Source organism: Carcharhinus amblyrhynchos, chromosome 2 (assembly GCF_965287045.1).
Source record: "Carcharhinus amblyrhynchos chromosome 2, sCarAmb.v2.hapA, whole genome shotgun sequence".
In the NCBI taxonomy this organism is placed as follows: Eukaryota; Metazoa; Chordata; class Chondrichthyes; order Carcharhiniformes; family Carcharhinidae; genus Carcharhinus; species Carcharhinus amblyrhynchos.
In genome coordinates this window covers 79,274,423-79,302,247 of record NC_137325.1, presented here as the reverse complement: position 1 = coordinate 79,302,247, position 27,825 = coordinate 79,274,423, and the positions used below count along the sequence as shown (strand labels likewise).

Below are 27,825 nucleotides of genomic sequence, written 5' to 3'. Positions count from 1 at the left end.
CGGCCCACAGGCAAGTGTCCTCCCGAAGCCTTCACCCAGATGGTGTTGGGCAACCCTTGGCCTGTAGCTCTCGATGCAGCTGCAGCCATAGCTCGAGAACACTGAGTCGTACTGTACCGGTGTTAGGTCCAAGCCAGAGGCTTGAAACCAGCATTAAGATCCACCAGTAGCAGCAGAGCTCAAGTGTTGTAGACGGTCGTCTGACGCCTGCTTCTTCAATCCACAACGCCCATCGAAATCCGATAACTCCTTGCGAAATCCGAGCCCCAGGCTAAGAACAGATACTACACTTGATCTTAGCCAAAAGGCCAAGAAGAACAGATACTACACTTGATCTTAGCCAAAAGGCCGAGAAGCGATCACCACTAGTCTTGCTGCTGGCAAATGCAGGCTTGGGATGTCCATTTGGTCCCAACGATGGGGTTCTGATGTCTTCAGAAAAATCCCAGTTTAGCAGAGCTTGCAAACATATTAAACTGATGTGCAGCAAAAGATCAGCTGTCCACCATGATTTCTGAAACATCACAACACAACACTTTATCTCTCTTTTCCATTCCCTTCCCCCACAGCCAGCACCCCTCTCAGAAGCATGCACACATCCATGCAAATACAGGGATACAAACACCTGCAGCTGCATAATTTCAGGAAAGCAAGTGGAAAGAAACAAGAATTCAGTGGATAATGTCTCCAACCTCTCTAGGTGATCAGACTTCATGGACCAGTATTATCTACAAAGACACTTAAATTCAAGAGAACCGCTCTAGTCAAGAGCTAATCCCAATCTTTATTACATCTGTTTTATCATAATATTTTCTGAGAGTCTACCATATAAAAAGCATGTATTAAGTTATTTTTCTTGCATGTAACTTAAATTTTGTAAAATAAAGGAGTTATTCATTGTGCTTGATGAAAATTCAGTCTCCATTATCCTCAAAACAGTATCAACAGCTAATTTATTTTGCAATTTACTGTAGGGTTCAATCACAGAAAACATCTAGTAAAGGGAATAAACAAAAAGACAAAGAAAAAGGAGCCAATAGACTCTCATCAGGAAGCAGGTACGCTGTAGTCTACCTTCCTACATCTTTTTTTTAATTGTGCACAAGTTGTTCCATTCCATTTAACTGAGAGGATCTGAATTTCTTTTTGTGTTGCAATATTTAGAGGATGACTTGTGCGCAGGCTATATAGGAACGTCAACGGAGCTTAAATGGAACATTGCAGTCTACCAAAGATCTTGTTGCATTTTCATTTTTCAAATTTTATAATATCTAATTCAAAAGTGAAATTACACTTTAGTCAAACCAGTCACTGTCAAAATTCATGTGTTGTTATTCCAGTTGTTATAATTGGACAGGAAAATCCCAAAATGGAACCTTGGTCAAAAGACTATAGGGGCAATCTTACCATCGAGTCCCACTGGCAGGATCGCACAAGAGCCAAGAGATCATGTTCACTCCTGGTTTCTTGTTTTTTGAGATCTTATTGGCACCAGTTATCTGGTGAGGTCAGCCTTGTGCCCATTCCTGATGCAAGGCTGAATAAATTTAAATTCCATTTTAATAAATTTAACGTGATTAGCGAGCCCAGGAAGGTATCATTCAGGCCCATTTGCCTCTGTGGCCTGACCAGCAGAGGTTCTCTCTGGGAGTCACAGCTGGTCTCCAACACCAGGGACCAGGTATGATGGGCTCACTGGTAGAACCTGAGGCCATTGAGGCCCCCTGGGAGGTCAGATGCAAGGGGATGGTGGCCTTTGGGCAGTTCCAATCTGGCACCCTGGCTGTGCCAAGGGGGCATGGCCTACTGGGATGGGGCCAGACAGGAGGCAGGCCGATCATTTGGGGGCAGGGATAGGCGGCCTTCCCTCTGCTACTCTGCATTGAGATTGGTGGGAGAATTAAAGGAGGGGCCTGCTGTCACTCTGCATTGTGATTGGTGTTTGGGAGGGAGGGGGGTAGGATCTCTGCCACTCTGCAGTTGTGATTGGTGGAGGGAGAGAAGGGGGCCTGCTGCCACTGCATTAGAGATCATGGGAGGGTCAGTCCAGGCCTGGAGGGGGATGGGGGAGCAGCAGTTGCGATAAGCCGCTAGTCCCCATAGTAGCTGGGCGGGTACCGTGTTTAGGCCACAGACGTCCCCTCAGAGAGGCAGGGGCTATGTGACTGGTATGTGCAATTGCGCCCTCTGCTGTTCTCAACCAGCATTTTGGTGATTTAAACCTTGACCTCTCTGACAGGAAATACATGGATTTTGAAGAGATTATTTGCTCTAGTGCATAAGATCACCGATTTGGACTCATCCAAAAAACGGATCAGAAATTCTCCATTTTCACAGTCGTTCCAGGCTTAGACTTTTTTTCATTAGATTGCCCCCTCTAACTTTTACCTTCATAAAATGTGGAAGAACAAAATCATAGATTGCTTATTAGTCTTAACAACATTGAAAAAAAATTTCAACATGTAAAGTTTGATTATTATACCATACTCCTTCACTCCCCCCACCCCTCTTAGTTTACCAATTGCGCACAGGTTTTAAGATCAACACAGATTTTGAAGCATATCTTGATCTGCCACCGTCTCCTTAACATGCAAAGTCCCTTTGACACACACAAGCTGACAGTGGTCAGATACACAATCACCTCTGAACCTAAGTTAATGCCTGTGATTTTCTCCTTGGAATCCCCTAAAATGATTGTCACATCAGAATTTTCCAAACACCACTCCCAAAACACGCTTTGAAATCTTTTCTCACAATATTGCTTTCGCTTAGAAGTTTGCATTCTGAAATCCAGTCCAGGATTTTCAAATGATACTTTTAAACTAAGTTTCCACTCCACTTTAACAGTGAATCCAGTCCAGGATTTTACTCTAACCCCTTAGGACTTCTTTACCTTGTCTGCTGTCTGAATTATTCACAATTCTCTTAACTTTCAAGTCCAGACTCCTCTTAAAATTACATCAAACGTCTTAGCTATATCTGAGGTCTGATCCCTATTTTAAATCTAGTGTTGCAATTGCTTCTTTAACTTAGACACTTTGTTTACTCTGTCTTCTGAACAATACCTTAGTCTCTGTTCACTTGACTTCAATCATTAGAAACATTCTTCCTGTCTCAGTTCCCTGGTTGCCGAGATTATATTTTGTTCCTTAAGAAGTTTGCCTCTTTGTAAATTCCACATCCTGTCCGGCTTCTCTTGGCAGAGTTGAGAGCTGTTCACTCCACGGTGACCTGTCTCCAACTGCTCTGGCTTCCAGGTAAAACTAAAACCTAAAAGCTATTTTTAACTTTACAAGGTCCCAATTGCTATGCAACCCCTGCTAGTTTATTTATTCTCCATGCCGTAGCTCTTTCTAAGCACAAGTGAATCACAGTTGGAATTGAAATCTAACATATTTGTCCAGCGTGAATGTAACTATAGGTTTTTACCCTTCCAGGCATAAATATGAAAAATCCACTTGAGACCACTCGGGTTTGATTCCCAGCTTGGGTGATTGTCTGTGCAGAGTCTGCGTGTTCTCCCACGTCAGCTTAGGTTTCGTCTGGATGTTCTGGTTTCCTCCCATAGTCCAAAAGGTGTGCTGGTTAGGTGCATTGGCCATGCTAAATTCTCCTTCACTGTACCCAAATAGGCACCAGAGTGTGGCAACTAAGAGACATCATTGTAGTGTTAATATAAGCCTGCTTGTGACAATAATAAATAAACTTTAAATCTTATGTTTTATGTTTGCCAATACAAATATAAATCCCATAAAACTATTTTTATTTCCTGACACATGGAAAAATAATTATGTTCTGACTTCTGTCCAGTATAATTGTTCAGGAGACAGTTCTTAAGGTGATGGTGAGATCAAGAAGGGAAATTAGAAGTTAATTCATTATTCATTCCTAATAATTCATTTGAACCATAAACATTTAGGAATTGCCAAAATACTTTTTTTTGCACCTTCTACTAAACATTCTGAAGTTGTTACTATAATTGCAGCAAGAGTCTTGAATGGATTTTCTTTTGTGATTTAAGACGTCTGGAAGTTTAATTCTCATCTTCAATGTGTCCTGACTTTTCACATCTATAAAGTAAGAACAGTAATTACATTACTATACTATCTAAGCATGCTACTGTTAGCTAAACAATGTAGGGGTAAATTTAGAGACTTTTTTTCTTTCACAAGGTTTTGGCATTGCTGTCCATGCCAACATTTATAGCCCATCCTGAATTGACCTCAAGAAATTATTGGTGAGCCACCACCTTGAACTGCTACCGTCCTTGCAGTGTAGATATACTCACAGTGCTGTTAGGAAGGGAATTCCCAGAATTAGATCAAACCTCAATCCAGGAACATGGATCAGATAATTGTGCATGGTAGTCAATATATCCACTTTGTGGTGATGCCACTTTTCTAGTCTGCAAGTGCCATAGATTTGCTAAGCAGATGTTTAACCACGATTCTCTGATCTGTGTGAATGGCTCTTCTTGCTATCTTTGCCTTACAAAGTATAACTTTATTTCTTTGCAGAGTTGAATCTTATTCAAGATACTTAATGATCAGTTGATGTATTTTTTGGTTCTTCAATGTCTTTTTCACATTTTCAGAATGAATATTTCTTCAAAAAAATTCTGGTAATCAAAAATAATTTCTACCATAATTTTTTAGTGATTGCCTCTGCGGTTATTCACTTATGGGGAAGGAACTCTTCGGTATTTTGTTCAAAGCAACCTTTAATTTCTAAAATTGAACTGTGTACTCATCAATGTCTCTGCATTTGTTGACATTCTCAACTGCTGAGAAGCGCATAAGATTGGACATTCTCCATCTTCCATTTACAATATTTTGATGTTATGATGGGAAGTATTCCAGAGTTTAATCAGAGTCTCAGGCCCAATGAAATCACACCACAGAGAGCTCCCAAACCCCAAAAAGCAGTGACACTTCCCAGGATCTTACAGCCAATCTGGAGTTCCTGCTCCCATTGTTTATAATGGAGCCATTCCATGATACTTCCCATCATCGGTGATATGGAGCTGCCTAACAGAATGAGCTGATTCCAGCAATTGATGAAAAGTTTGTTTAAATGTAAAGTGAACAAATGTTGGTGGGCACCTAAGGAAGCAAGTATGTTGAATGAAAATTCTCCCTTTAAAATGTGAATATTATTTCACATCAACAAGGCCTGCATAAAAAAATCCAGTTTTGCTGCTATTGTGTCAAGCATGACTACATGAGATCAGTAGTGAACATATTGAATGGCAAAGCAGGCTCAACAGGTCATATGGCCCTCTGCTCCTATTTCTTACATAGTATCCCTAGAGCACAGTGTTGCAGTATACCTACAAGGAAATGGAGCCATGTTCAATGCCACAGCTAACCATTATAGTTAATTGATGTTCCACCCATAGGCTGCATGATGATATAGAACTGTAGCTCTATGCTGACGCAAACCCTGTGAAGATGGTTCACACCTCTTGAAAAGGTCATTGTTGCAAAGAACAAAGAAGAACAAAGAACAACCCAGCAGGGGAAACAGGCCCTTCGGCCCAACGAGCCTGCGCCGCCGCATCACCCTACACCTATTCTACCCTGCGTGTCTACGAATGGAACCCCTAACTTGCCAGATACAGGGGAGAATAGTGTCAATTTGGTAAAACCAATCAGCCTAAGAGCACATCCTTGGGGTGTGGGAGGAAACCGGAGCGCCCGGAGGAAACCCACGCAACCACAGGGAGAATGCGCAAACTCCCACAGACACAGGCCCAAATCCATGTATCTGCACAGCTAGCAGTGCTAGTCACCGAGCTGTTGCGGCGCCCGTCTACCGGTCCATGATCAAGCACACACACTGACACGAAGTACTAGGCCACTCCCGGAACCTCCAAGAGCAGCCCACGCACGACCCCCCGTGTGCATGCCCCTCGTTTGACAACGAGGTGGACCTCCACCTGCGGAATAAAAGACAAAAACATTGTTCTAAGACCTACAGAATATAATTGGTGGGTAATGTGGTGGGTATGACAATCAAGGTGCACTGCCGACTGAGCAAGCTAACTTGTCTTTTTTAATGCATTTCCATTAACAACATAACTGTAATAAGGCACTATTAGTTAATAATGCAACATTAAAGATAGTCCAACATTCATTTATAGTGTCCCAGGACTGATGCCACAGCTTCCTTTAAGATTTAAGAAATCCCTCTGCATCCATTACTTGCCAAAGCCAAAGTGAGATATTGTCATCTGTTTTTCACATGCAAAGATCTCAGCCACTTGGCACAGAGCATTTCTCATACAATTTGACCTGCCTGACAAAGGTTATCTTTTCTGATGTGTCCAGTAGTTTTACAATCCAGGCCAGAAACTGTAAGATGTTTTACAAAGTCAGCCTTGACCATATGTTTTGCACTTTAAATTTAGCATGGGTGAGTATAAGATGTTTAATTCGAGGTATGACTCACTAGAAAGCTTTTATCAAACAAAGTTTACTTAAGAACGCCGTTAACATACAATAACAAAATCAGCATAACTTTTACCAGTTACAACAGAACAACCAGAGTATTGAATAAACTTTAGCTGCTAAATGTACTGTTCCAAAGCAAACGCAAATATATACCCTGCTCTAGGCTTGGCGCAGAAAGCAAGTACGCTTACATGATGTTGGATTTTGCAGGTTTTTAACACCTGCTGTGAATTAATCCTTTAGACGTTGAATTAAAATTCTGAGGCCTTCCATGTCCTGGTACATTCAGCACACCTCGATGTAGAGATAGAGACACTGCTTGTCTTTAGCTTCTACCTAGCAACCACAGACAGCAGAATTTTCACTCCAGAGAGAGACAGAAATACACTGCTTCCAGTCTGCAGTCCAAACAGTTTCTGCCAAAGGCAAACTAAAACCTTTGGATTTTTTCCCCTGTGAAAAAAAAGTGTCCCAAGGTACCACCTGACCTGTCAATCAGGCTCCACTCAATAATTCCAAAAAGATCATTAAACTCGAGGACACTTCATTTGCACCAGATTAAAAATAAACAGGATGCCCATTATGTTGCTTCAGCAACAATAAAAGATATCAGTACGGACAACATGGCAATAATAACATCAGGGCCTGCATAAAAAAGTGCAGGGAAATATGATTAAAAATACATTTCTTAAAGGCACAGTATCATCACTGTAGGGAAACTACTATTGGATAACCAATTGGTACCACTAATTATGCTGAAGGATGGGGAAAATGTTGAAAAATTAATTGCTACATGAAAACTTAGTGCCAGTGGAGACAATATGAACAAAAACAGTCAAAAATGATGGGAAGATCAAGAATTTACTTGCCTAGATATTTTAAATCAACTGTTGCTACAGCTGATTCCCTAATAACCACTGTTGACTTGGTGTAAAACATATTTAGATTTTGGTAAATGACAAAATGGACGAAAAAAAGTGGGGTGCGTGTACTATTTGAAGAGGAAGTATTGTTTGCTGATTGCTTTAATATCAATAATCATGGATGCCTGCATTTAATATATTCTTATGTTTTTATTGGCAGGATCTCCAAGGAGACACTAGACAGTTTGGCAAGCAACATTTCAGTGGGAGAAACATCCTCCTCTGTCTCACCGTGTGTACTTTTATCCTGGTTTGGAGAAAGTGCTGGAGGATATAACTCTTCCAATACTATGCCATCCCCTACCAGCTCAACAGAACCATCCTCTGAGAGCCTGAGCCCTGAAAAACAGAGACTTAAGGTATTTTCTGCTTATTGCTGACGTTTAAAATGAGGGATGAAGAGAACATGTCACTGAGTTTTTCTAAACAGAGATTAACACGTGATTGCACAATATTAGATATATTTACAATGATCAGGAGTAAACAATTCAATTTCTTGATTTGTGGAAATTAAAAGGTGCCATGTGAATATGTGATTATTTGATCTGACGAATCAGCCTTATGTTTGGAATGAGGCAAGTTATATTGATTATCCATTTCATTAACAAGTCCAAATCTGAAGAAAAACCACATGTCTCCTACACTCTGACCAAAAGTTCCACTAAACATGTACGATTCAAAATCATCTTGACTCAACTTGCATTGAAATTTGGCAGTTACGCCATCAATCATATCAAAAGCAACTTAGATCAAAGCTTCTCAGAAATCTCAAAGTATGCAGTAATGTAAAAATGAGTGTGAAAGAAATTGAAATCAGCATTCAAAAATCAAGCACAGAATATATACTGTTTTCCTCCTTTAAACCCCTCTTTCTTTAATGGATGCTAAAAAAAACTAAAGGCAGAAGCTATAAAATGATTATTTATAGCATATTTTAGAAAATCTAATTATGGAAGCTTTTCTTTTTTTAATGTAAGACTCTGATACTATACAAATTAATCCAAAGACTTAGAAAACACAGTGCCAGTCTTGGTAAGTATAAAGACTATGACATACCAGAAGTAGTTACTGAGAGTCCTGGCACTGAGACTTCTGGATATAAATTTACATTAGAAATTACATAAATGCAGCAAAATCATCTACACTGACCTTCTGCATTGGGGCAATTTGAGTTAAGTGAGGCTTCAGTGGATAGAAGTCAATTGTAGTGGCAATGATTGAGGTAATTTTTGCATAGTGAGGTGGCATAAAATAAGTGTAAGTCATGTGATTTTTGAACTTCAGAAATTCCTTTTCAGAAACTCAGCTTTTATGTAGTTGTTGCACTATAAATTATGAAACCACTATCTTTTTCTTTAAGTTGGTTTTAACTGTGGCTTGGATTTTGTGCTAAGTAATGATGGCAAAATGTCAATGTTTTTTGTCAATACTTCTCTGAAACTAACAGCAATGTTCAGAGTCTGCTAGTACATAAGCCTGGAAATCCAGAAGTTACTATCAGCAATTCTAAGCTTCTGCATTGGTTAAGCTGTTGAATTCTGTATGCATAGAAATTGATTAGAAATTACTAACCGAAGAGAACTTCCACTTTTACACTTTAATATTGTTAAAAACTGTTTTAAAAAAATTAGTTTATTAGTTTGTTTATTGCTGTCACAAGTAGGCTTACATTAACACTGCAATGAAGTTACTGTGAACATCCCGTCAATCCCTTGTTAATGAGACGTAACTGGATTTTTAACTGGGTCCTAAGTTGTAACTAATACTGAACAACTAATTTGGTATTTGCATAATGTCAGTATATTGTTTTATGACTATTTCATAATTTTTAATGTACTTTTTAGAAAGTTTTCATATGATATTTCAATCTCTACTGTGTTCATCCCAATCTTTATTTCACTTTCTGTTAAACTAAACTTTTAAAAGATTAAGGATAATCAATAAATTTTACTTCCTGGTTTGCTTTCTGTGAATTCTTCAATATAAAAGCAAATTACTGTGGATGCTGGAATCTGAAACCAAAAGAGAAAATGCTGGAAAATCTCAGTAGTACTAGCAGCATCTGTCGGGAAAGAAAAGAGCTGATGTTTCAAGTCCAGATGACCCTTTGTCAAAGCTAAAAGACATATAAAGTGGGAAATATTTATACTGCAGGCTGAAGGAATGAAAGATGAGTCATAGCCACAGAAACCAGGGGAAAAGACTGCTAATAGCTGTCTACAGAGAGAATAAAGGGTGTGAATGGCCAAACGGCAGAGAAGCTGTAAACTGTGACAGATGAAGATGTGGGGGAGGGAACGGATGGGACTGAGGTAAAATTTAGTAAAGGGGAGAAAAGGTAAAGGAAGGGGGATAAAGTGGGGAGAAAGAAAGAAGGAGGAAAAAAATGAGAGAGGCAATAAAGAAATAAAAGGTACAGAACAGTAAACAAAATTAAATAAAATAGCATGAAAACAAAGGGGGCTGAGGCAGGGGAGAGCAAATCATCTGAAATTGTTGAATTCGATGTTGAGACCAGAAGGCTGTAAAGTGCCGAGTTGGAAGATGAGATGCTGTTTCTCCAGTTGAGCTTCACTGGAATATTGTGGCAAGCCAAGAACAGACACGTGGGCATGGGAACAAGATTGTGTGTCAAAATGGCAAGCAATCGAAAGGTCAGGGTCCTGATTCCGCACAGACCAAACATGCTCAACAAAGCAATCACTCAGGCTACGTTTGGTCTCTACGATATAGAGCAAACCACATTGGGAGCAGTGAGTACAGTACACCAAATTGAAAGAGGTACAAGTGAAACGCTGCTTAACCTGGAATGAATGTTTTGGATCTTGGAACGTGAGCAATAAAGAAGTGAAGGGAAAGGTGTTACACCTTCTGCGATTGCCATGAGTGATGAGAGAGGTGTTGGGTATAGTGGAGGAGTGGACTAGGTTATCCCGTGGGAATGGTCTCTGTGAAATGCTGCTGGCATTCATGGCACCTTCCCAGATGTAACACCTGAAGATGTAACACCTGGCCCTTTACCTCTTCTGTTCTTACCATCCAAGGTCCAAAACATACATTCCAGGTAAGCAACGTTTCACATACACCTCTTTTAATTTGGTGTATTGCATTCACTGCTCCAAATGTGGTCTCCTCTATATTGGAGAGACCAAGTGTAGACTGGGTGATTGCTTTTCTGAGCACCTTCAGCCTGTGCGCATTCAGGACCCTGATCTTCTGGTTGCTTGCCATTTTAACACACAATCCTACTCCCATACCCACATGTCTGTCCTGGGCTTACTGCAATGTTCCAGTGAAGTTCAATGCAAACTGGAGGACCAACATTTCATCTTCCGACTCGGCACTTTACAGTCTTCCGGTCTCAACATCGAATTCAACAATTTCAGATGATTTGCTCTCCCACACCTTGGCCCCCTTTGTTTTCATTCTACTTTCTTTAATTTTTTTATTATTCTTTACCTTTTATTCCTTTATTGTCTTTCTTCATTCCTCTCTCTCTCTCTCCCCCTCCCAATTTTATGCCCCTTCCCTTACCTTTTCTCTTTCTTTGCTTGCTTCCCCTTTTCTAAATCTTACCTCGGTCCCATCCATCCCTCCTCTCCCTCCCCTGGACCCAACATCTTCATCTGGCACAGTTTACAGCTTCTCTGATGTTTGGCTATTCGCATCCTTTATTCTTTTTGTGAATAGCCATTAGCAGTCTTTTCCCCTGATTTCTGTGGCTATAACTCATCTTTCATTTCCTCACCCTACAGTATAAATATCTCCCACTTTCTCTGCCTTTTAGCTTTGACAAAGGGTCATCTGGACTCAGTGTCAGCTCTTTTGTCTCTTTACAGATGCTGCCAGACCTGCTGAACTCTTCAATATGTATGGCTGTTTACCCTGATTAATGAAGTCAATGTTGCTGAGTACCTGGAGATCCCCTTGACTTGGCATCAAATTCATATAACAGTGTAAAAGATGAAATCCACATTAGCGAGCTCATTAGAGCTTTGAGGGCAACTTTCTTTGAGGTTTGTGGTAAGCACTGTTGCTTCGCTGCTGACCGTAAAATCTAGGCTAATCTCTTTGATTTGGAAAACATCAGAGGCTGAAGAGCTGCTAATAGATTCCTAAGTAATTGTGATCCTGAAATTGATTTCTGCCAGAAAACTGTGTATAATTCAAGTTTGGGAGTATTCATTTGTTGTTTAAATCTGTCGCTTTCTTGTAAATAACATAAGGATATATTTAATAAACTCATAATCCCAGCAGAGGTAGCAAGAGGTAAATATTAAAATTGCAACTCTGTAGTCTTGATTCTCCAAGTTATTCTACTTTGAATGACTTCTTATTGGGAATACTTATCTTGTACTTTCAAGACTCTTATAAGGCATCACAGCTTGACATGCATAAACAGGTATTAATGAATCAAGTTCAAAAAAGCGATACAAGGCGATTTCAACATGTCAAACCCATGGAAGGAATAGACAGTACCTGGTTCATCAGCATATGGTCAGTTTGAAACTAAACTAACCATATGTTGCAGCTTTATAGGTTGCACTTGGAATATAGTGTTCAATTCTGATCATCACACTACCAGAAGGATGTGGAGGCTTTGGAGAGGGTACAGAAAAGATCGACTAGGATGTTGCCTGGTATGGAAGGCATTAGCTATGAAGAGAGGTTAGAGAAACTTGGTTTGTTCTCACTGGAGCAACAGAGGTTGAGGGATGACCTGATAGAAGTCTACAAGATTGTGAGAGGCATGGACAGAGTGGTTAGTCAGAAGCTTTTTCCCAGGGTGGAAGAGTCAGTTACTATGGGGTACAGCTTTAAGGTGCGAGGGGCAAGGTTTAAAAGGAATGTACGAGGTAGATTTTTTACACAGAGTAATGGGTGCCTGGAACTCATTGCCGGGGGAGGTAATGGAAGCGGTTACAGTAATGATTTTTAAGGGGCGTCTTAACAAATACATGAATAGGATGGAATAGAGGGATATGGTCTCTGGAAGGGTAGGGGGTTTTAGTTAAGTCAGGCAGCATGGTGCAGGCTTGGAGGGCCGAAGGGCCTGTTCCTGTGCTGTAATTTTATTTATTCTTTATTCTAAACATCATGACCCAATGTTCTCTATCCAACAAGAACTATGCAGTCTCTTGCATATAAAATAGTGTATTTTACAGATGTAAAATAAAGTACGTGGTCAATCAAATGAAGGCCAACATGATAATGAGGACATATTAACTTCAGCTCTCTATTGCACATAGTTGAACAGTAATATGTGCCTTGACTAGCTCCCTTTGGAATGCTTGCAACGAATCTGCATGAGCCAGCAACTTGTTCCAAAGTTCAGTAACCCTCTGTGAGAAGCAAGATTCCTGAAATACATTTAAAATTCCAAATGGATTGGAAATCGCTTAAGGAACATTGGAATTTTCAAGCTACATAAAGCATTACCGTTTTTCTTACACCTTGGTATCTGGTGGAAACCAATCACTGGATTTGAGTCTCAAATCACAGATATTGAAAAACTACTATCTAATAAATTATTGCCCCATAGAATGCATAATCTCTTCCCATTTGGAACATGGGGACTTACCACATTTATTTAATTCTGGAAAGTTTATGGACAGATTGGTCATGAATTGGAGACTTCCAGTTTGCACAGATAATCAGCAAATTGCACCTCTTGCCATTGCTCATCCAGCAAGTTCACAACCGAGCATCATTTGGACCTAGTGGATTGATAAATGAGAGCCTTCTGTCTTTATTAGGGGGCCTCAATATTTAATTACCACTGACACTGAAGTTATGAGACAATGCTGCTCTGTCAGACATCTCAAACCTTGGAGGAGACATTAAACTGTGCCCCACTTGTCTCCTCACATGGAATTTTAAAACCCAATGCAATACGCTATTCACACTCTCAATGGAGCAGGGAGTTCTTGTTAACAATTTTCTATGGTCAGTGTAGCTTATCATTTATCTTGAGGTCATGCACAAAATTGCCTTATTTATCTGGGTTTGAACTTTGGTTTCAGTAATCAAGGCCACTTACAGAACACAACAAAAGTTACTTTCAAAAAGCAAATCCTTGTGTGTTTCTGAGCTGCATTGTGAAGAGCTATATAAATGTCATATCGAAAATTCAAGGTAGAAGTTTAAAATCACTAAAGCATGGGTTTTATAAAGAAACTTGCTTTTGTTCTGACTTTATCTTTTAAATGAAAGGAAAGGGCAATAGAATAACATTGAGGGGAAAAGGTGTATCTTATTATAAAATGTTTCTATAATTCCTGAAATGATTCATTTCAGTGGAACCTCACTATTCATCATATATCTTCCCTTCCCCAATGGATAACATAATCCATACATAATTGTGAGGTTCTAATACTTGATGCTGAATTTACAAGCTTCTTATTGGCATATTTTGATTAAGGATTTTTACTCTGACTTGTGTGAAATCAGTTATTTTGTTTTCTCATTAGCAATAGACCATAATTTAGTGTATTTTTACAAATGATCTCACAGACAGCATCGTAGAATAGAAAGCTCGGTGCACAATAAAATATTGACTGGCAAGATCCAGTCTGCACATGATAGGGCACATGATTATGATCCTCTGCAGTGAGTTTTTATCTCACCCAAATTCAACAACCAAATAATAGACAAGAAAAAGAATAACGGTTACATTTTATTGCTAAATGCTGTTGTGTCTGGCACACCCATCTCTCCTAGCTCTTGTAAAAATTCTATTATACTGCTACTAAGGGAGACATATCAGAAGTTACCTTTTGTTGCTCAGAAATGGAAAATGTATTGTTGATTGGAATACTACAAAAACTGTACAGTTGTATTTTTTTTTGTTTGTTACATACTGGACAATAATTATGATGGAACTTTAATTATCCACATTCATATTATCTGCACTCTTAATTATGTCATAAATTTAAAGGATCCGTGGCTTAAATTTTGCATTAACCAGAGAAAGTGAGTTGGATTGACTTCTTGAAGTCAGGTGATGAGTCCAATGCAGTTGAAGCTTCATAAATCTTACTTGCACAGACACATCCATGATTACGCAGGATGAGTCATGTTCTCAAGCAACTATGTTCTCCTTCTATTAGACTATGTGCTTTAAAATGGCAATTTGTGGCCTTGTTTCCAGTTTTAGTGAACCTTGTGAGAGTACACAAGGTATTATTTATGACTGGATTCATTTTCATCCTTTTGCTGTTCCTTTCTAACAGAATCACTGGTCATGACCATCATTCTTCCATTATTCCTATCAGTAATATGACATCTAGTTTGTGTTGAGTCGCTTCTGCTGATCATTAGTAATAATTAAGTGTGCAGTGGGATATCCTTTGATTGCTTTTAATCAGTGGCATTGAACTTGATCTGTTTGGAGTGTAACTATTGAAAATGTAGGAACAACATTTTGGCTTTATTACTTTCTTCTTCAGTGATATGATCATTGCTTTCAATTTTGAAATCATGCCAAAATATTTATATAATCTTGCTGGTCATTATTTTATTCGTGTCATAAAGTAGTAGTCTGTTGAGTGTATGATTTAACTGTTAGAATGTATGGTATGCTTAATCACGATCATTGAAACAAATTAATATAGAAATGCATAGACAAAAGACAAAGATATTCACCTTCCAAACTCATGCTGGCTCTCTGTGGAGTAATCCCGTCAGTCCCATTACCCCATGCTACTTGTAGCGATGCAAGCTTATTTTCACCAAATGCCATCCAATTTCCTTTTGAAATCATTAATTTATATGGATTTTAATGCATATGATCAATGCAGAATTTTAATTAAAATTTCAAAAGCAACAAAGTAACCTGAACCATCAGAGAACAGTGCCATCACAGCTGTACTAAAAATTCCATCTGTAACTATCCCAGTGAGAAGACTGCAATCATCAATGGGTTTTCCTACTGACCTTGAGTGGTCTGTGCTGGTTATTTGAAGTGCTCTGTCCATTGTTCCCACTTGCTCAGACTATCCCTTGCTACCACCATAAAGAAATATTGAATCTGGTTGCATGTGTGTACTGACATGAAACAACTTTTCTATCTCTTCTTTTGACTCAGAGTCTATTCTTAATACTTCCTGTCTGATCATTTCTGGATTTAGACAAAATATAAAAGGTATATTACATTTATGTTACAGCACTCTTATCACATCCTCAACCATCCTGAAATGCATTATAGACAATAGATTGCTTTTGAAGTTCATTTGCTGCTGTTCTGCTGGCAAAATAGCAAATGCATGAATGACATGATGACCTTTAGTGATGATGGCTGAGAGATAAATATTATCTAGCTTATTGGAAAACTGCATGTCTTTTGAGTTGTGCCATTGGATCTTTTACATTTGCTTGAACAGGCAGGTAGAGTCTTGATTTTAAAGTACTTCTAATGGTGTAGCAATTGCTCAGTACTGTACTGACGTGCCAATTGATCTTGTGCAGTGAAGGTGAACCATACATTTTTAGGCTATTGCTAATAATTGCATGCTTCTGCCCTTATCTCCACCACTAGCCACCTTTAGACAAAGCCCTGTAAATCAACTGTACCACCAATGTTATGGTTCAGATCAGAAACTCAAAGATATTTTATGGAGCCAGTCTGAATCTTAAGTCTTGCCTCTTGAATTTGGCTAGGATAAGCATGATATGCTTCATTCCAGGTGTGAGTCAGGAGCTTTTATCAAACAAGGTTTATGTAAGAACATACTTAATGTGTGTGGTAAGAAAATTAGTAAGAACTCTTATCAATTGCAAACAAGAAACAAAACAATCACCAGAATGTATAAATAATCCTTAAACATATCTAATGTGTTCCAATCAAACCAATCCAGTAGACAAAATACCCTTTTCACAGGTTTAACAAGCAAAGATTAATGCTCATGTGAGGACTTTGAGACCTTTGGATTAAGTCTGCAGTTCTCTGGATAGACTCAGAACAGTTTGAAATCAGCACGGCTTGAGCTTTTTAGTGTCCAGCCATTCATTACGTTCATTAAACTGAAATAAAACCTGAAAAATAACGTCACAGGAAAGCTGTGACTTGATTGACTGGTAAGAAATCTGTACTAAATTTGAAAAGAAAATCTAATTAATAAACTAATTAACTAAGTCGAGATAGAGGGACAGGTGGTGTGCTGTGGCTATATGATGTATGGGCTGGCGATTCCCATTGTGAACTTGTAGTGACCACATCTGCAGCAAGTATTGGTTGTTTGAGAACTCTTATCAATTGCAAACAAGAAACAAAACAATCACTATAATGGATAAATAACCCTTAAATATATCTAATGTGTTCCAATCAAACCAATCCAGTAGACAAAATACCCTTTTCACAGGTTTAACAAGCAAAGATTAATGCTCATGTGAGGACTTTAAGATCTTTGGATTAAGTCTGCAGTTCTCTGGATAGACTCAGAACAGTTTGAAGTCAGCCCGGCTTCCGAAAATCTAGGGACTCCAGGCAAGCCACCAATAGCCAATTTCCTCTCTTCAGAAAGGCAAAGCCTTGCTTTCAGCTAACCAGTAAAATTTTCAAAACCAGAGCAAGACTTTTCAATTTGATACCCCTTCTAAAACTCAAACTTGCAGCTCCAAGCTAAAAATGAAAAAAGCTCCTTTCATCTGATCTGCCAACCAGTTTTTCTTCTAACAATGCAGAGTCATAAACATCTCAGTAAAAATAAACAAACCCCAGTTTTAGCAGCAAAAAAAGACTCTTGTAGAATCCCGGCAACAATAATTTCCTTTGTACCTTCTCTAGTGCAATCGTATCTTTCCTATAATGGGGTAACCAGAACTGCACACAGTACTCCAGCTGTGGCCTAAACAACATTCTGAACAGTTCCAGTTCTAATATGACCTCCATGATCTTATACTCTGTGGCACGACTGATAAGAAGGTAAATATAACACTTACTTTTAATGATCCTATTCATCTGTTCCACCACCTTCTGGTATTTGCAACCTGAGTATCCCAAGATCCATCTGTTCCTTTGAGCTTTCTAGTGTCCAGCCATTCATTACGTTCATTAAACTGAAATAAAACCTGAAAAATAACATCACAGGAAAGCTGTGACTTGATTGACTGGTGAGGAATCTGTACTAAATTTGAAAAGAAAAACTAATTAATAAACTAATTAACTAAGTCGAGATAGAGGGACAGGTGGTGTGCTGTGGCTATATGATGTATGGGCTGGCAATTCCCATTGTGAACTGTAGTGACCACATCTGCAGCAAGTATTGGTTGTTTGAAGAACTTTGGCTCACAATTGATGAACTGGAGTCTGAGCTTCAGATGCTGTGGCACATCCAGGAGGAGGAGAGTCACTGGGACATTTCATTTCAGGAGGCGGTCGCACCTGGTAAATTAAGTACCTCTAATTCGGTCAGTGGTTAGGGACAGCAGGGTGCAATTGCAAGTGTGATAGGTAGGAGTGCCAAAGAAACAAATCCATGTATTCCCCAACCAGAAACTATGGATGAGCAGGGATATCCACTGCTTGCTGAAGTCCAGGTCTGAGGCATTCAAGTCAGACCACAATGACCTATACAAGAAAGCCAGATACGATCTAAAGAGATCTATCAAAGATGCCAAAAGACAGTACCAGACCAAGCTAAAGTCCCCCGCTGACTATGGGAAAGTCTGCAAGACATAACAGGCTACAAGATGAAGGCATGTAAAATCGCTGGCTCCAACGCAGCTCTCCCTGATAAGCTCAATGCATTCTACGCCCATTTTGAACAAGAGGTCAGTGAGAGTCTACCCTCTACCCTGGAATCTCTGGATGAACCTGTATTTGGGGTCACCATTGTAGATGTCAGCAATTCTCTTGAAGGTCAACCCATGGAAAGCGACTGGCCCGGATGGGGTATCCGGATGTGCACTCAGATCCGGTACAGGTCAGCTGGCGGGTCCATGCACAGACATCTTCAACCCCTTTTCACAACAATCTGAGGTCCCTACCTGCTTCGGGAAGACGGCCATCATCCCGGAACCTAAGAAAAACCAAGCAGCATGCCTTAATGACTATCAGCCGGTGGACCTGACATCCATCATTATGAAGTGCTTTGAAAGGTTAGTCATGGTACGAATCAATTCCAGCCTCCCAGACTACCTGCATCCACTACAGTTTGCCTATAGTTGCAACAGGTCCACCACAGATGCCATTTCCCTGGCCCTGCACTCAACCCTGGAACACCTAGATAACAAAGACACCAATGTCAGATTCCTAATTATTGACTACAGCTCAGCATTCAACACTATTATTCCCACAAAACTCATCTCCAAATTCCTTCGGCTGGGCCTCGGCACCTCCCTCTGCAACTGGATCCTGAACTTCCTAGTAAGTTCAGTAAGGATAGCCAACAACACCACTCCACGATCATCCTCACCACCTGTGCCCCACAAGGCTGTGTTCTCAGCCCTTTACTGTACTCCTTGTACACCTATGACTGTGTGGCCAAATTCCTCTCCAATTTGATTTTCAAGTTTGCTGATGACACCATTGTAATGGGTCAGATCTCAAATAGTGATGAGACAAAGTGCAGGAATGAGATAGAGAATCTGGTGAACTGGTGCAGCAATAATAATCTCTCCCTCAATGTCAACAAAACGAAGGAGATTGTCATCGACTTCAGAAAGCGTAAAGGAAAACATGCCCCTGTTTACATCAATGGGGATGAAGCAGAAAGGGTCAAGAGCTTCAAGTTTTTAGGCGTCCAAATCACCAACAACCTGTTGTGGTCCTCCCATGTCAATAGTATAGTTAAGAAAGCCCATCAACACCTTTACTTTCTCAGAAGACTAAGGAAATTTGGCACGTCAGCTACGACTCTCACCAACTTTTACAGATGCACCATAGAAAGCATTCTTTCTGGTTGTATCACAGCTTGGTATAGCTCTTGCTTTGCCCAAGACTGCAAGGAACTGCAAAATGTCGTGAATGTAGCCCAATCCATCACGCAAACCACCTTCCCATCCATTGACTCTGTCTATACTACCCACTGCCTCAGCAAAGCAGCCAGCATAATTAAGGACCCCACACACCCTAGACATTCTTTCTTCCACTACCTTCCTTTGGGAAAAAGATACAAAAGTCTGAGGTCAAATACCAACCAAGAACAGCTTCTTCCCTGCTGCTGTCAGACTTTTAAATGGACTTACCTTGCATTAACTTGATCTTTCACTATACCATAGCTATGACTATAACACGACACTCTGCACTCTCTCATTTCCATCTCTATGAATGGTATGTTTTCTCGGTATAGCACGTAAGAAATAATACTTTTCACTATATGTTAATACATGTGACAATAATAAATCAAAGCAAAGAAATCCTGAATTCAGGAGGATCCTTGCCTCTTGACCTTATCCAACAGATATGAGGTAATTGTTCCCCGTGTGGATGAGGAAGATGGCTGTAGGGAGGATGAGCTAGACGACCACTGCACCTTTACTGGAGGCCATTCAAGAGGGGGGAGCAAAAAGACAAGTGGTAGTTGGAGGGGTCTCGATAATTAGTGGGATTGATAGCACCCTTTGCAAACCAGATCTTGAGTTCTGTATGGTACGTTGCCTCCTTGTGTCAAGGTGAGGGACGTCTTTGAGCAGCATGAAAGGATATTGGAATGGGAGGGGGAAGATCCAGTTGTTGTAGTCCACGTTGTGACAAACCAACATATGTAAGACTAGGAAAGAGGATTATTAGGCACTAGGAGCTAAATTAAAGAACAGGTCCTCAAGGGTTATAATCTCTGGATTACTACTCAAAACCGTGTGAATTGGTGAATCCTCTCGGAAGGAGCGATCACAGTATGAGAAAATTAGGGAAGTGAACATATGGCTAAAGGAGTGGTGCGGGAAAGAGGGGCTCCATTTCATGAGGCATCACATCAGTATTGGAATAGGAGGGATCTGTCTCATTGGGACGGTCTTCACCTGAACCGATCTGGGACCAGTGTTCTAGTGAAATGGATAAATAGGGATGGTCACAAGGACTTTAAACTAGCAAGTGGGGGGTACGGGAAGGGTAAAACTACACGAAATATAGTAGTTAATAGGAAGCAAAGCAGCAGGTTCACATGTGGGGAGAAGGTTTCAACTACATGGAAAATTAAGAAAAAAGTTAAACGGGGGAAGGGCTTAGGAGATGTTATTAATGAAGGTGCTAGGATTCAAAAAGATATCAAAACTAGCATAAGGGCACTTTACCTAAATGCTAAATTCGAAACAAGGTAAATGAGTTGACAACACAAATCATTGTGAATGAATATGATTTAGTGGCCATTAGAGAGACTTGATTACAGGGTGATCACGACTGGCAGTTAAATATCCAGGATATCAGACTATTCGGAAGGACAGATAGGAAGATGAGGAAAGGTGGTGTAGCTCTGATATTTAAGGGTGACATTAGGGTGGTAGTGAGAAATGATATAGGTTCTGTGGAGAAGAGGGTTGGATCCATTTGGGTCGAGATCAGAAGTATCAAGGAGAAAAAGTCACTGATAGGCATCGTCTATAGCCTGCCAAGTAATAACATTATGGTGGGGTGAGCAATAAATAAGGAAATAACTGATGCATGTAAAAATGGTCTAGCAATTATCATGGAGGACTTTAATCTACTGGTTGATTAAGCAAACCTATTTGGTCAAGGCAACTTTAAGGAGGTGCTCGTAGATCCGTGATAGTTTCCTCAAATAGTATGTAATGGAACCTATGAAAGAGCAAGCTATCCTAGATCTAGTCCTGTGTAATGAGACAGGAATAATTAATGATCTCACAGTTAGGGATCCTCTCGGAAGGAGCGATCACAGTATGGTTGAACTTAAAATACAGATGGAGCGTGAGAAGGTAAAATCCAATACCAGTGTTTTGTGCTTAAACAAAAGAGACTACAATGGGATGAGGAAGGAGTTGGCTAAGGTAGACTGGGAGCAAAAACTTTATGGTGGGACAATTGAGGAACAGTGGAGAACTTTCACAGCAATTTTTCAGGGTGCTCAGTAAAAGTATATAAAAGTTATATGGAAGGACTGTAGAAAAAAGGGATTATCAGCCATAGATATCTAAGTTAATAAAGGAGGGTATCAAAGTGAAAAAAATGCATACAAAGTGACAAAAATTAGAGGGGAACTAGAGGATTCAGAGTTGTTTAAAGGTCAACAGAAAACCACAAAGAAAAGTAAGATGGATTATGAGAGTAAACCAGCTCAGAATATAAAAACAGATAGCAAAAGTTTCTACAAATATATAAAACAAAAACAATGGCTAAGCTAAACATTGGTCCTTTCCAGGATGAGAAGGAGTATTTACTAATGGGAAATGAGGAAATAGCCTAGGCATTGAACAGGTACTTTGTGTCAGTCTTCACAATGGAAATCACAAATAACATGCCAAAAATTGATGGCAAGAAGGCTATAGCAGTTGAGGACCTAGAAATGATCATTATCACTAAAGAAGCAATGCTGGGCAAGCTAATGGGACTAAAGGTAGACAAGTCTCCTGGCCCTGATGGAATGCATCCAAGGGTTCTAAAAGAGATGGCAGTGGAAATAGCAAATGCATTCGTTGTAATTTATCAAAATTTGCTGGACTCTGAGGTAGTTCCAGCAGATTCGAAAACTGTAAATGCGACGCCACTGTTTTAAAAAGAGGTAGACAAAAGGCTGGTAGCTATAGGCCGGTTAACTTAACTTCTGTAATACAGAAAATGCTTGAATCTATCATCAACAATGAAAGAGTGAGACATCTGGATAGAAATTGTCCCACTGGGAAGACATAGCATGGCTTCATTGAAAGGCAGGTCACAATTAACTAATTTATTGGAATTCTTTGAGGCCATTACAAGCACAGTGGACAACGGGGAACTGATGGATGTGGTGTATTTGGATTTCCAGAAGCTACTCAACAAGATGCGGCACAAAAGACTGCTATATATAGAACATAGAACATTACAGCGCAGAACAGGCCCTTCGGCCCACGATGTTGCGCCGACCAGTTAAAAAGCAATGACCCTCTAACCTAAACCAATCCCTTTCCATCCATAAACCACGGATCTCTTAAACGCCCCCAAACTAGGCGCATTTACAACTGCAGCAGGCAGGGTATTCCAATCCCTCACCACCCTCTGGGTAAAGAACCTACCCCTGACATCCGTCCTATAACTACCACCCCTTAATTTAAAGCTATGCCCCCTCGTGCTAGCTTTCTCCATCCAAGGAAAAAGGCTATCACTGTCCACCCTATCTAAACCTCTAATCATCTTATATGTTTCAGTAAGGTCCCCTCTTAGCTGCCTTCTTTCTAACGAAAACCTCAAATCACTCAGTCTCTCCTCATAGGACCTCCCCTCCATACCAGGCAACATCCTGGTAAACCTCCTCTGCACCCTCTCCAAAGCCTCCACATCCTTCCTATAATGTGGGGACCAGAACTGCACACAATACTCCAAGTGCGGCCGCACCAGAGCTTTGTACAGTTGCAACATGACGCTGCAGCTCCTAAATTCAATCCCCCTACCAATAAACGCCAAGACACTGTATGCCTTCCTAAAACCCTATCTACTTGATTCCCAACTTTCAGGGATATATGTACACATACACTTAGATCCCTCTGTTCATCCACACTATTCAGAGTCCTACCGTTAGCCCTATACTCTACACATCTGTTATTCCTGCCAAAGTGAATTACCTCTCACTTTTCCACATTAAACTCCATCCGCCACCTCTCGGCCCAGCTCTGCAACTTGCCCAAGTCTCCCTGTAAACTATGACACCCTTCCTCACTATCTACCACACCTCTGACTTTGGTGTCATCAGCAAATTTACTAATCCACCCAACTATACCCTCATCCAGATCATTAATAAAAATTACAAACAGCAGTGGCCCCAAAACAGATCCCTGAGGCACACCACTTGTAACTGAACTCCATGACGAATACTTACCATCAACCACCACCCTTTGTCTCCTATCTGCTAGCCAATTCCTGATCCAATTACCTAAATCACCTTCAATCCCATACATCTGCATTTTCTGCAGAAGCCTTCCATGGTGAACCTTATCAAACGCCTTACTAAAGTCCATATATACCACGTCAACTGCCTTACCCCCATCCACCTCTTTGGTCACTTTCTCAAAGAACTCAATAAGGTTAGTAAGGCACGACCTACCCTCCACAAAACCATGCTATCTCCAATTAATTCATTACTCTCTAAATAACTATAAATCCTATCCCTAATAATTTTTTCTAAAACCTTGCCCACAACAGAAGTAAGACTCACCGGTCTATAATTCCCGGGGAAGTCTCTGTTCCCCTTCTTAAACAATGGGACAACATTCACTATCCTCCAATCTTCTGGCACTATACCTGTGACCAACGACGACCTGAAGATCAGAGCCAGAGGCTCTGCAATCGCCTCTCTTTACTCCCAGAGAATCCTAGGGTAAATCCCGTCTGGCCCAGGGGACTTATCTATTTTCAAACCCTCAAGAATATCTAGCACATCCTCCTTATCAACTGCAATACTGTCCAGTTTACAACCCTGTAACCCAGTGTTCTCCACAGCTACATTTATGTCCCCCAGCGTGAATACCGAAGAGAAATATTGGTTCAATGCCTCTCCAATCTCTTCCGGTTCCACACATAACTTCCCACTGCTGTCTCTAACTGGCCCCAATCTTGCCCTAACCAACCTTCTGTTCTTAACATATCTATAGAACGCCTTAGGATTCTCCTTAATCCTATCAGCCAAAGTCTTCTCATGTCCTCTTTTGGCCCTTCTTAACTCACTCTTTAACTCCCTCCTAGCCAATCTAAAGCTTTCTAGTGCACTACCTGAGCCCTGAAGTCTCATCCGGACATAAGCCTCCTTTTTCTTTTTAACCAGCGAATCAACTTTTTTAGTGCACCACGGTTCCCTACCTCGACCATTTCCTCCTTGCCTGACAGGGACATACATATCAAGGACTCGCAGTAGCTGCTCCTTGAAAAAACTCCACATTTCGGACGTTTCGAGACCCTGTAGTCTCCTAGTCCAACCTATGCTTCCTAATTCTCTCCTAATAGCCTCATAATTACCCTTGCCCCAGCTAAAACTACTGACCCGAGGTTCATGCCTATCCCTTTCCATCACTAAGGTGAACGTAACCGAATTGTGGTCACCATCACCAAAATGCACCCCAACTTCCAAGTCTAGCACCTGGTCTGGCTCATTTCCCAGCACCAAATCCAATATAGCCTCACCTCTAGTTGGCCTATCTACATACTGAGTCAAAAAACCTTCCTGCACGCTTTGTACAAAAACTGACCCCTCTAATGAGCTAGAGCTATAGCTATTCCAATCAATATTAGTAAAGTTAAAGTCCCCCATAACAATTACCCTATTACTTTCACTCCTATCCAGGATCGTCTCTGCAATCCTTTCCTCAACCTCTCTAGAACTTTTAGGAGGTCTATAAAAGACTCCCAACAGGGTGACCTCTCCTCTCCTATTTCTAATCTCAGCCCATACTACCTCAACAGACAAGTCCTCGTCAAACTTCCTCTCTGTCACTGTGATACAATCCTTGACTAATAATGCTACCCCTCCCCCCCCACCTCCTTCTCTACTCCGACTGAAGCATTTGAACCCCAGAACCTGCATCAACCATTCCTGACCCTGCTCTATCCATGTCTCTGAAATGGCCACAACATCAAAGTCCCAGGTACTGATCTCTATATGATAAAGACGCACAGATAAAGTATTAGCATGGGTAGAGGATTGGTTAAATAACAGAAGCAAACAGTGAGGGTAAATGGGTGTTTTTCTGGTTGACGATCAATGACTAGTGGTGTGCTTCAGGGATCAATGTTGGGACCGCAATTGTTTACAATTTGTATTGATGATTTGGAGTTGGGGGCCAAGTGAAGTGTGTCAAAGTTCATAGATGACACTAAGATGAGTGGTAGAGCAAAGTGTGCAGAGGACACTGGACGTCTGTAAAGAGATATAGATAGTCTAAGTGAGTGGGCAAGGAATTGGAAAATGGAGTGCATTGTTGGTAAATGTGAGGTCATCCATTTTGGTAGGAATAACAGCAAAATGGACAATTATTTAAATAGTAAAAAATTGCAGCATGTTGCTGTGCAGAGGGACCTGGGTGTCCTTGTGCATGAATCTCAAAGTTGGTTTGCAGATACAGCAGGTAATTAAGAAGGCAAATGGAATTTTGTCCTTTGTTGCAAAAGGGTTGGAGTTTAAAAACAGGGCGGTTATGTTGCAACTGTATAAGGTACTGGTGAGGCCACACCTGAAGTACTGTGTACAATTTTGGTCTCCTTGAGAAAGGATACACTAGTACTGGAGCGGGTGCAGAGGAGAATTCACTGGGTTGATTGTGAAGTTGAGAGGTTTGGCTTATGAGGAGAGACTGAGTAGACTAGGACTATAATTTAGTAGAATGAGGATCTTATAGAAACATATAAAATGATGAAGGGCGTAGAGAAGATAGAGGCATCGAGGTTGTTTCCACTGACTGATGAAACTAGAACTAGGGGGCATAGCATCAAAATAAGGGGGAGCAGATTTAACACTGAATTGAGGAGAACTTCTTCACCCAAAAGGTTGTGAATCTATGAAATTCGCTGCCCAGTTGAAGCTCCCTCATTGAATGTTTATAAGGCAGAGATTTTGATCAGTAAAGGAATTAAGGGTTATGGTGAGCAGGCGGGTAAATGGTGCTGAGTCCACAAAAAATTAACCATGATCTGAATTAATCATGATGCTGTATAGGGCATTGGTGAGGCCGCAGCTGGAGTACTGTGTGCAGTTTTGGGCGCCGCACCTGCGCAAGGATATTTTGGCCCTGGAGGGAGTGCAGAGGAGGTTTACTAGGCTGATACCGGAGTTGAGGGGGTTGAGCTATGAGGAGAGGCTGAATAAACTAGGCTTGTACTCGTTAGAGTTTAGAAGAATGAGGGGAGATCTCATTGAGACGTATAAGATGATGAATGGGATGGATAGGATAGAGGTGGAAAGACTCTTCCCGCTCAAAAAAGACAGTAGGACTAGGGGGCACAGCCTCAAGATAAAGGGGGGGCGGTTCAGAACGGAGTTGAGGAGGAACTTCTTCACTCAAAGGGTGGTGAATCTCTGGAATTCTCTGCCCGTTGAAGTGGTGGAGGCTGCCTCGCTAAATATTTTTAAGAAGCGGGTTGATGGGTTTTTGATAAGAGAGGGGATTAAGGGTTATGGGGAGAGGGCGGGAAAGTGGAACTGAGCCACGACAGATCAGCCATGATCTTATTGAATGGCGGGGCAGGCTCGAAGGGCCAGATGGCCTACTCCTGCTCCTATTTCTTATGTTCTTATCTTATTGAATGGCAGAACAGGCACAAGAGGCCAAATGGCCTACTCCTGTTCCTAGCTCTATTGTTCTTAAATACTCCCTTGACTTGTTACTTCCAAAGTGCATCATCTCACACTTATCAGGGTTAAATATCATCTGTCACTAATCTGCCCATCCTACCAGCCCATCACTATCTTCCTGTACCCTACGACGACTTCTTCACTATTAACCATCCTATCAATCTTGATTTCATTTGTAAATGCATTATCATCTATGTCATTTATAAGAAACAGTAAGGGTCCTCTCACTGAACCTTGTGGTATGCCACTGGACACACACCTCCAGTCACTAAAACAGCTTTCAATGCCACCTTTGTGTCCTATCACTAAGTCAGTTTCAGATCCGTTTTGCCAAGTTTTCTTGAATTCCATGTGCTTCAGCCTTCTCAATCAGTCTCCCGTGTAGGACCTAGTCAAAGGCTTTGTTAAAATCCATATAAACTACAACATATTCACACACTCGATCACATTTTCAAAAAATTCTGCCAAATTTGTTAGGCATGACCTCCCTCTATTAAAGCCATGCTGACTATCCCTAATTAACCTTTGCCTTTCCAAGTGGAGATTAATTTTCTCCTTCAGAAATTTCTCCAATCATTTCCCTATTGCTGACGATGGACTCATTGTCCATCGGACGGACTCACCGGTCTGTAATTCCCTAGTTCATCACTACTAGCCTCCTTGAAAAGCGAAACCATATTAGCTGTCCTCCAGTTCTCTGAAAGGAATTAAAAATTTGTGTCAGAGCCCCTGCAATTTCCTGCCTTGCCCCCCCCCAGCAGGCTGGAATGCAGTTCATCCAGGCTTAGGGATTTGTCCATTTTTCAACTGTCAGAACCGCCACTACCTCCTCATTTCCAATGTCAAACTGTTAAAGTTCCTCACAGTCCCTTTCTTCTTCTTTTCCTGAGTGAAGACCAATGAGAAATATTCATTTAACACTCTTCCAATGTCCTGTGGCTTCAAACATAAATTGCTGCCTTAGTCTCTAATGGGCTCTACTTGTTCCCTGGTTAACTTCTTCTCCTTCATATATTATAGACT

General features: G+C 40.7%; 1 protein-coding gene and 1 pseudogene across 6 annotated transcripts in view; one reads left to right on the top strand and one right to left on the bottom strand.

Moving 5' to 3' along the window:
* Positions 1-27,825, top strand: part of ppp1r9a (protein phosphatase 1, regulatory subunit 9A) — a 321,619-nt gene that overhangs the window by 268,413 nt on the left and 25,381 nt on the right. For 5 of the 6 annotated variants that reach the window (XM_080207861.1, XM_080207856.1, XM_080207852.1 and 2 more), the window contains 2 exons: positions 975-1,058; positions 7,536-7,734. In XM_080207861.1, the coding sequence (XP_080063987.1) occupies positions 975-1,058; positions 7,536-7,734 (283 nt within the window). Of the gene's footprint in view, positions 1-974; positions 1,059-7,535; positions 7,735-17,159; positions 17,298-27,825 lie in introns of all 6 variants that reach the window. The other variant, XR_013889014.1, reaches the window with a different exon arrangement.
* LOC145362168 (U2 spliceosomal RNA) lies at positions 242-360 on the bottom strand (annotated as a pseudogene).